At 47.1% G+C, this 9,670-nt stretch overlaps 1 protein-coding gene across 1 annotated transcript in view; it reads right to left on the reverse strand.

Annotated features, from left to right (window-relative positions):
- The window catches only part of WDR87 (WD repeat domain 87), an 11,329-nt gene continuing 1,659 nt past the window's right edge, over positions 1–9,670 (reverse strand). The window contains exons 3-6 of the mRNA XM_007471105.1: positions 6,620–9,498; positions 5,880–6,151; positions 3,383–5,486; positions 1–3,130 (exon numbers count right to left, since the gene is read on the reverse strand). Of these exons, the coding sequence (XP_007471167.1) occupies positions 1–3,130; positions 3,383–5,486; positions 5,880–6,151; positions 6,620–9,498 (8,385 nt within the window). The remainder of the gene's footprint in view (positions 3,131–3,382; positions 5,487–5,879; positions 6,152–6,619; positions 9,499–9,670) is intronic.

Here is a 9,670-nt window from a genome sequence, read left to right on the forward strand (position 1 = left end):
TTAGGGGGTAGGAGCAACGTTGTAGGGCAATTCCTTGGTGAGGTGTAAATCAGCTTGTGGCAGGCTTTTCCAGGCAAGTTCTAAGATCCCATACTGGGCAATGCCCATAGGGAGCATGGTACGTACATTGTTCTTCCCTGGGAGGGGAACCACCTCCTGGAACTCCAGAGGACCTTTAGGGGTGTGAGAGCCACCACAGAACAGGTGGTAGAACAACCGCTCCCCAGGAACTAGCTCCATGGCCTTTAGGGCCTCTTTGTAAATGATCTCTTGGGATTGGGGTTTCCCTCTCAGTAGCAGTTCCTGTAGTAGCCTCTGGATTCTGGGGGACTTAAGTTGGTACAGGTCCATGAGACGGTAGAACTGTTCCATCCAAGCAGCACTGTCTTTTGCGTATCGCTCCTGCAACATCCGCAAAACATGGTACATTGCCACAACTGTCTCCCATAGAGGCACCTTGTCCTTTTTTTTAGAGATGGGCTGTGCCTTCTTTTCCAACTTTGGCAATTTGGCAGACCTGCCCTTATCCTTAAAAGCTCGGAAGTCCTTTTGAAACATTAGTGCTAGGGTTTGTTTTTCCACAGGGTCAAGGGCACCTGTGAAAATGTCTCTTGTTGGAGGATAATGGTGTTGCATCTCCATCTCCTTGCGAGCAGTGGATATCTGCTCTGCCCGCACACTCCTGTAAGGCTCTCCTAGAATATGCCAATTTATAGCCTTCAGGTCTGGAATCATTTTGGTAGCTAATGGGGACTTTGGTGTGGAGACAGCCAAAGGTTTTAGCCAGCTTCCCTTTTCCTTTCCTTTTATAGGAGGGATCACTTTCAGGTATTTTGGACCCATGGGCTCCTTACTGGGTTTTGAGATACTTGTGCTTCGTGATTCCAAGTTCTGCTTGTGACGGTACACAATGGCTTCAAGTTTGGCCAGATGCATCCACTCTAAGTTTTCCTTTGCAGTGAGGTCTTTGAGAAGCTGGCACAATCTGTGGAAACTATCCCTGGAAAGCTGTTCTCCTGCCTCCATCTGTTCTAGGACATGGTGGATCCACTCTACATCGACATCTACATCTGCATATATTTCCTCAGCCAGGATTTTGGACACAGGTAATTGTACCTCAGTCTGTCCCTTCAGAGATGGATGACGCTGCAGAAGCCACTGCCACTTGGCCCCTAGTTGTTTGCCTTGGAGTTTATGAGCTTCCATGGTCTTCTTCAATATGTTGGATAAATACGGGGTCTTTAAGTCAGGCTCTTGGGACTCCAAAACTGTATCCAAAACTTGTAGAGGTATGGGCTTATATTTCCTCAACAGTTCTTGTTTATCCAAAAACCCTGTCCCTGGGAATACCCTGGACGTCTCAAGTACTGTGGCCTTATCTTCCCGGGATATTTGTTTAGTTGACCCTGGCACTGGTATCTTCTCTTCCCTCCCCAGAACTACTGAGATCAGTTGCTTGGAAGGGCTTTTCAGAACTCCAAGTTTTATAGCGCTGCCTTTGACCTCGGGGATTCTTTTCTCAATAGAAGGGACTGCTTCTCTTCCTTTTAAGTCCTTTTTTCTTTCTCCTGGTAACTTAAGTAGTTTTTCTTTTTTAAAGATCTCTTTCTTCTTGTCTACCTCTTCTTCCAATGAGCTTCTCTCCTCTTCCTCCCCCTCTTTCTCACTCAAACGCTCCATCTCTTCCTCACTCATGCTTTCCTCCTTCTCGAACACGTCCTCCTCCTGCACCTTCTTCTTCTTCTTCTTCTTCTCCTTCTCTTCCTCCTCCTCCTCCTCTCCAGACAAACTCTCTCGCTCTATTTCATCTAATAAGCTTTCCATTTCTTCAGAAAAGCTCTCTTCACTTTTCACACTTTTCACCCCATCCTCTTGACTGAGAAACTCTTCCTGTTGCAAATCAACTCTCTTTAGCTTTTTTCTCTTTCTTGACCTTTGTTTAAGGAATGGCTTTGCCTCTTCTTCCTCCATTATTTCATCCTCTTCTTCTTCCTGTATGACTTCTCTCTGTTGCCTGGCCAATCTGCTTTCTTCCTCAGTCATCTTTTTCTCTTTCTTTATCAATCTTCTCATTTCCTTGGCCAGTTTTCTCTGCCTCTTAGCCAGTTTCTTCTCATCTGTGGCAATTTCTGGTTGTTCCTCAGAAAAATCCCACTCCTTGGCATCAAGTTCATTCTGTACCTTGTTCAATTCCTTTTCCTTAGTAAAGAATGACCTCTTTAACTTTGTCATCTCTATTTCTTCCTGGGTTAGTTTCCTTTCTTTTTTGATAAGGCCTTGAAGTATCTTTAAGATTTTGATGCTTACTTTTAATGGTTCCTTGGAAATGCCCTTGCTTTCTTTAGCCAACTTCCTTATTAATTTGGCTAGCTTCCTTTCTTCTTGGGCACATACTCTCCCTCCTCTAGTAAACTCCAGTTTTCCTTTGGTAATGTCTGTTTGCTCTGTGGCCAGTATCCTATCTTCATAGACCAGTATCTTTTCCTCTAGTGACAATTTCCTCTTAATTAGTTCTAGTTCATCCTTAGTTGGTCTTCCCTGTCTTAAAGTTTCTTGAGTCTCTTTTTTAAAGAGAGTTTCCTTTCCCTCAGCCAGTCTCACCTTCTCCCAGGCCAATTTCTTTATTTCCATGCCCAACGCCTTTTCTTCCTTAGTAATAGACCAGTCACCTCTGAGCTGTTTCAGTCCTTGGAATATCACCCTCTTTTCCATAGCGAATTTCATTTTGTCCTGGGCTATTTGGTACTGTTTCTCAGCCAGGCTTTCCTCTAATTGGGTCAGTTTTTCCTCTATAGCAGCCGATTTCTCCTTCTTCTGGAAAAGTTTCTCCTTTTCTTCCATCAGCTTCTTCTCTGTCTGAACCAGTCTCTTCTTGTACATGTCCAGCTTCTCCTTTTCTTGGTCTGATTTCTTTCTCTTCTGGGTGAGGCTTTCTTTGAGCTGGATTAAGTTTTCTTTCCTCTGAGCCAGTTTCACCTTCTCCTGAGCCAGATTCTCCTCCTGAGCCAGAGTCTTCTGCCTCCAGGCTAGAATCTCCTTGGTTTTGGGGAGTTCTTCCTTGCTCTGCACCAATTTATTCCTTTCCTGGGCCAGTTTTTGCTTATTCTTTATCAATTGTTCCCTTTTCTGGACAAGTCTTGCCTCCTCCCCAGGCAGTGTTTCCATGTCCTGGGTCAGTTTTTTCTCATCCTGGATCAGTAGCTCTTCTTCTTGGGCCAATTTCTGCTTATTCTCCATCAGTTGCTCCCTTTTCTGGCCAAGTCTTTCCTCTTCTTCAGGAAATTTTACATTGTCCTGGGCCAGTTTCTTCTCTTCCTGGATCAGCAGCTCTTCTTCCTCGGCCAACTTTTGCTTATTCTCCATCAATTGCTCCCTTATCTGGCCAAGTCTTTCCTTTTCCTCAGCCAGTTTTTCCTTGTCCTGGACAAGCTTCTCCTCTTCCTGGATCAGCAGTTCTTCTTCCTGGACCACTTCTTTCTCTTCCACATTCAGTTTCTCCTCTTGAGAGGCCAGTGTCATCTCCTCCTGATCCAGTCTCTCCTCTTCATTGACCAGTTCCTCCTCTTCCTGATTCAGTTCCTCCTCTTCCTGATTCAGTTCCTCCTCTTTCCATGCCAGGTCCTCCAATTCCTGGGCTAGTTCCTTTTCTTGCCATGCTAGATCTTGCTCCTTCTGGGCCAGTTTTTCCAATTTCTGGACCAATATCTTTTTTACCTCAGCTAGCTTCCCTCCTTTCTTTGCTATTTTCTCTTCTTCTTGAGCCAGTTTCTCCAATTTCATGGCCAGTTTCTTCCTTCGCTGGGCCAATTTCTCTGCTTCCTGGGTTAGCATCTCCTCTCTTTGGGCTAGTTTTTCCTCATTCTGGATAAGTTTCCTCTCTGCCTGGACCATTTTCCTGTCTTTCTGGGCCAGTTTCTCATAGTCTCTGGCCATTTTTCTCTCTTCCTGAGCCAGTTTTCTCTCTTCCTGTGCTAGCTTCTCTACTTCTTGTGCCAGCTTCCTCTTTTCTTGGGCTCGTTTTATTTCAACTTGGGCCCGTTTCCTCTCAACCTGTGCCTGTTTATATTCTTGGTGGATCTGTCTCTGCTCTTCTGTCATCAGCTCTTCTCCTTCTTCTGCTGCTGCTTCTTCTTCTCCTTCCCACTCCTGAGACAATTCTTCCTCCAGAGTCACTTCCTCCTCATCCTCCAACAATTGCTCCCTGGCCCTGGCTGACATCTTTTCCCAGATCTGTGACCATTCATCCCATGTCTGCTTTTTCTTGTCCCTCTCCAGCTCTTCCTCATCTGGGAACAGCTTTTCTTCTTCCTCATGGAGCTTCTCCTCTTCCTGAAGATGCCTGCTTTCCCAGGCTTTCTTCCATTCATCCCAGGATATCCTCGTCTCACTGTAGGCTTGTTTCCACTGATCCCAGGACTTCTTCCACTCCTGCCAAGACAGCTTTGTCTCTTCCTTAACTGGTCTTCCTTCTTGCTCAACCACTTTCTCCTCTAATTTGGCCTTTTCCCCCACTTCCTGACTCACGTCCCTCTCCTCTTCTTTGGTTTTTTTCCTCTCTTTTTTATCCACTTTTATTTCCTGCTGGACTGCTTTCCCCTCCTGCTTAGAAGGCTTCTTAGAGGGTTTCTTCTCTTCTTTCTTTGATATTCGTTTTCCCTTGGTTACGTCTGGTTCTAAAAAAACAACTTTCTTTTTCCTGCCTTTTTTTGGAATCACCTGGGTTTCCCGCAAGTCCTGCACATCCCTTTCTTTCTTTCGCTCTTGCTCCTCTTTTGTCTCCTCTTCCTTGTCACTGATCACCATGTTCTCTCTAATTGCTCCTGCATGAGGAAAAACTGGTTTCTCTTCTGGCCAGGCTACATCCCAGTCAAGGCCCTCAAGCAGTTCCTTACTTTCTTTCTTCAACAGGGGGCAGATCTCCTGAAAGAGCTCCCAGCTGGGCCGTCGATCTGCCAGCACTGCCTGAGCCATAGTCACTAGCTCAGTGTTTAGAGCTTCTGACATTTTTGTCTGGGAACCAGATATCCTCAGGGTCATAAGACGACATAGATCGTCCCGCCATGATGAGCCATCTCCAGGGGTAGTCCTGTGGCCAGGACCTCCAGGGGCACTCTGCCCTCTGACTTTCACCAGCTTCACAACTGATTCTCTCCTTATAGGATATGGAGGGTCCTCAACTGTAACTTCAGCGTCTATTGTCTTCCTCTTGCGCCTCTTTATGGGTTTCTGAAGTGTTGCTTTCCTGCCTCTTTTGTCACGTATCTTCCTCAGCATCTTCAGGGTCAATGCAACATGATCCTTTGAGGCATCTATCCCTGGAGGCTCTTGTTCATCATCTTTTGAAATCTTTAGTATACTGGAGGTTGAAGACGTACACTCCTCCCCCTCAGTTGATGCAGCTTCACTCTGATCACCTTCACCCTCTAAGGGACCTGGCTCTATGCCAGTCTCTTTCATCTTCTTGAGGCTCTGCAAAAATTTTCGGGCTATAGGGAGAATCAGGAGATGTGGATAAGGGAAGCTTGGGAGGCTTAAATGAAGCCCTTCCCAAAATCTGGTATGAGCTAAGAGGAATGCCATAACAGATGTAGCAACACAGGGGGCTGAGGCCTTTTTTTTTAAAAAAAGGCATTCTCCTTGCTTTACTCCCAGTGCCTTCCCTCCTCCTTCCCCCGCCTCCCCGACCTCTGTCAAGTCTTACAGAGATAGGTTTTGGAGTCTCTCTGAATTTGGGTGGATTCTTCCTAGGAAGGTTCTTTTCTGTGAAAGGGTCTTTCCACTTATCTCTGTTCCTATCTGATACCTCTTGACCCACGTTAGCCTTAACTACCCTGCCTCTTGGGGACCCTGAGGCATTAACCAGATCACCCCATACATACTAAGCTTTCTGCCTCCTACTCGGCCCCATCTTTGGCCTTTGCTGGGCTTGTAGGCAACTTCAGGTTCTTCAGGAGCTGTATCAAGTTGGTTGGAAAGGGCGGTAAGTTCAGAAGCCCCTGAGACATCTAAAGAAAAAGTAGGCTTTTCATCACCCAGCGATAAGATCAGGTTTTCATTCAATCGCTGCTCCACTTGGGTATGAAGGATTTGGAGATCTGTGGCCTGCATTCCCAGCAGATGGTCCAGGGTTTCTTCCCCAATCATTTCCTGCCTATGAAAGTCAAAGGAGAGGAAGGACCATGCTGAATCAGGGACAAGAGGGAGAATGAGAAGAAAAGAACAGCTATGGAACAGGCAAGGGACTTGACAACATGACCAACAGAGACAGAGTATGTAGAGGTAAAGAATGGTGAAGAAGAAAGAAAAAGTCTAGGAAGCCAAGATGGTAATGCATGGCGTGACCTGTATGGGGCCTTCAAGGGTAGAAGAGGGTGAAAAAGGGGCACTTGAAGAGGTAGAGGACAAACAGGAATAGAAGAAGAAATGGAGAAAGGAGTGAGCAGTTAGGGGATCATCAGGATAGTCTAGGAATGGAAAAAGACTATGAACAAGGAAAAAGGACAGGAAGAGCTAATGAACAGAGATGAAGAGACAGTGAAGGCAGAGAAGGGAAAAATGGGAAAGGGGAAGAAGAAAATCAGAAGCTAGTAAAGAACTGAGGAAGGCACAAAGAACTTACTGCATCTCCCGGAAAGTATCTTGGTTCTGGATCAAGTTTAAGAGTGAGGTCTTAGAGTGGATTCCAGTCTCAGCCATGAGGCTCAGGGCCTTATTCCTCACTCTTTCATCTTTGTCCATTAGTCTTTGGGCCAGAGGCACGGCAAAGAGATGCGTGATCATTCCTAGACGCTTCAGCCCTTCCCATGCTAGCTCTCGGATCAGTGGATTGGAATTGGTTGTATCATCCAACAGACGATGGGTTGTTTCAGCACGCAGGAGTGGAGACACCTGGTAAGAGGCAAAGATTTGCCCTAGTGCACCAATACAGCACTGGTACTTCAGTGGAGAAGCATGGATCATAATATTGAGAATTGTCTCTATCAGGCTATTGATAGCTATTTCACTCATCTTTCTTCCCAGCCAACTGCAGTTTGCTGAGTCTGTAAGGACACTGTAAGTTATATCCTTTGATGCTCTTATTTCAAGGAAGTCTTCATCCTCCTTTTCACGTGCATATTCTCCTACATCACTTATAGCTCTTGCCCTACCGTGCCGGAAGAAGAATTGTTGAGACTTGACCTGTTCCAGTTCCCGCATGGGTGAGTGCAGGTTGCACTGTAGGTATATTGGGCTGCCCTGTGGCCAAAGACGGGCACGAATCACTGAGTTAGGGATGTAGCCATCAGGAGCCAGGAGCCATTTCTGCCCATGACCAAAGTAGTATTGCAGTATCTGGTAAGGGTTGAGTCCATCCCAGGTAGTCAGCTGTAGCTGGGGAGGAAGCACATAATGGGAATGAGGAGGTTTTTTCACCTGCGTCCAATCAGCTTCCTTATACAAGGAATCGTGTCTGAAGGAAGAGAGTAACACAGGGCTCCCTTGCTCATCTTCTTCTATGACGTGTGGCACATTACGATCAAAGGCGATGGCCCGATTATTGACAAGGTTCTCCAGACCCACTAATTGCTGTTGCCCTTGTCCAAAGCAGATATACTTGGGCACAAACATGGTCTCAAAGGAGAAGAAGAAGCTTGGTATGAAAGGCTTAGGAGCTTCTAGCACTTCATCTGTCATACCTATAAGGGAAAGGGGAGCCAGCAGGGCTGAGGGAAGCAGTTTTAAACAGGACACCAGATAAAGACTCTGGTTGAAAGTGACAAGCAGGTCACCCCGGTCATTTGCAAAGCAGAGTGGGCCAAAGTGCAATGATGAGTCCAGCATGGCTATGAGTCTACCATGGAAGTTCCAGATCCGGACAGAGCCATCACTGCCACCCGTGACAAAAAGACTCAAGGATAGGCAGACATCAAAAGATGTGATGGTACACTGGTGCAGAGGCAATGTCTCTATGAACGTTGAGCCTTCCTGTGACCCAGAGGACAGAAAATCATGGAACTTCCAGAGACGCAGGCAGTTAGTCTCCGTGATGGCACTCACAGACTTGGGCAAGAGTATCAAGTGTGTTAGTTGACAGCTGCTGAGAATGCTGGCAAGAGGCTGCAGCTGCACTCTCACCCCTTCAAGCACAGCTTCTGATAGGTGTACATAGTCATCCATTCCATAGGAACAGAGCAAAGAGTTTTCTCGGCAACCAGAAAGCCCTCCAGGCAGTGTAGAGAGTGCTAATACAGCCCCAAAGTGCATGAGTTTCTCTATTTGGGCACAGCTGTGCTGGGAAAGCACTCTGATCACACCACTCTGGTGTCCAGAGAACATTAGTCCTTCTAGACCCCGACCCAGGTGGAAATGCCCATAAGCCAGGCATTGTACCAAGTCCTGAGAATCTGGTGAGGTGCATATAAGATACTTGGCTGGGCAAGGGCAGCGGGTTGTGTCAAATACCAGCACATCTGAGCTGCCTGTTGCTACAAAGAGCTCCTCTTTATCTGGGTCATAGGCCCAATCCACAGCCTTGTCCAGGATTGAGAAGGGCCAAGTGATAACCAGAAGATTCCCTGTTAGTGGGGACACAAAGCGCAACAAGCCATCCTCAGTAGTGCACAGGATCCGGAACCAGTTATTGCCACAGCGGACCCGACGTATCTGCTGGGGAGCAGAGCCACAGACATTGAAGAGGTTATAGAAGCAGGGCAGACTGCACAAGGAGAAAGAATGGGTAGTCTGGCAGAAGAAAGTAGTGCTATCAATAAACTGGAGTTGATACAGTTCCTCTCCAAGTTCTAGCCGCCGCAGCAGACTCCCTGAAGTCAGGTTCCACTCCTTGAGTAAGCCTTCTTGGCCAGCTGTTAGCAGGGTGTGGGCTTCTGGCCGGCTGCAGATACATATCACCGATGAGAAATGGGCCTTGAAACTGTGGAGTGCATGCCCCCGATGGAGGCTCCACGCTTGGACTTCCCCAGTCCTGTTTCCAGCATAGAGAAAGCCCTGCTCAAAACAGGTGAAGCAGCAGGTGATTGAGGAGCCACTGGTGGTGGAAGGGAACCTCTTCACCTCTGCCAGCTGGCCGTGGCCCTGGCGCTCAAGGACCCTCACCACAGTCTCACACAGGGCTACAAGGGAGCCATTGGGGCCGTTCAACATGATGTTGTGGACAAGCTCATCACCAGGCATGGAAACCACGTGGGCTATTTGGAGACCCTTGCCACTCTGCTCCATGATCCAGGTGACCACTGCCCCCAGGATTCCCGACAGAAGCATCTTCATTTCTGGGTCATAGCAGAGGCAGCTGATGTTAAAGCGGCAGGGCACTATACCTAGGGGTTTAAATGACTGAAAGTGGTCCCCAAAGAGCCTCAGGAGCAGGTCACCACAGTAGACCACGAGGATATGAAAGGAACCTGTGTGAACCATGGACTGGATGGGCGGTAGTCGTTCGGTCATGGAGAATGTTCTCTTCTCCACCATGTCCTCAGTTTTGCTCTTCATCCATACCACAGCCTAGAAGAGAAAAAGATGGGAACTGCCTAGAAAAGATAGTAGAAGAAGAAAGGGCAGAATATTCAGCTATTTTTCTCTTGCTAAGGAGAAACTGGAAGGCTCTAGAGTGATTTTACTCCCTGGTTTTGGGAGTTGGAAATATTGTAGAAGCAGGAAACCTAGGACTCTTTCC

The sequence above is a fragment of the Lipotes vexillifer genome, unplaced genomic scaffold, assembly GCF_000442215.2.
Source record: "Lipotes vexillifer unplaced genomic scaffold, Lipotes_vexillifer_v1.1 scaffold182, whole genome shotgun sequence".
NCBI classification, from domain to species: domain Eukaryota; kingdom Metazoa; phylum Chordata; class Mammalia; order Artiodactyla; family Lipotidae; genus Lipotes; species Lipotes vexillifer.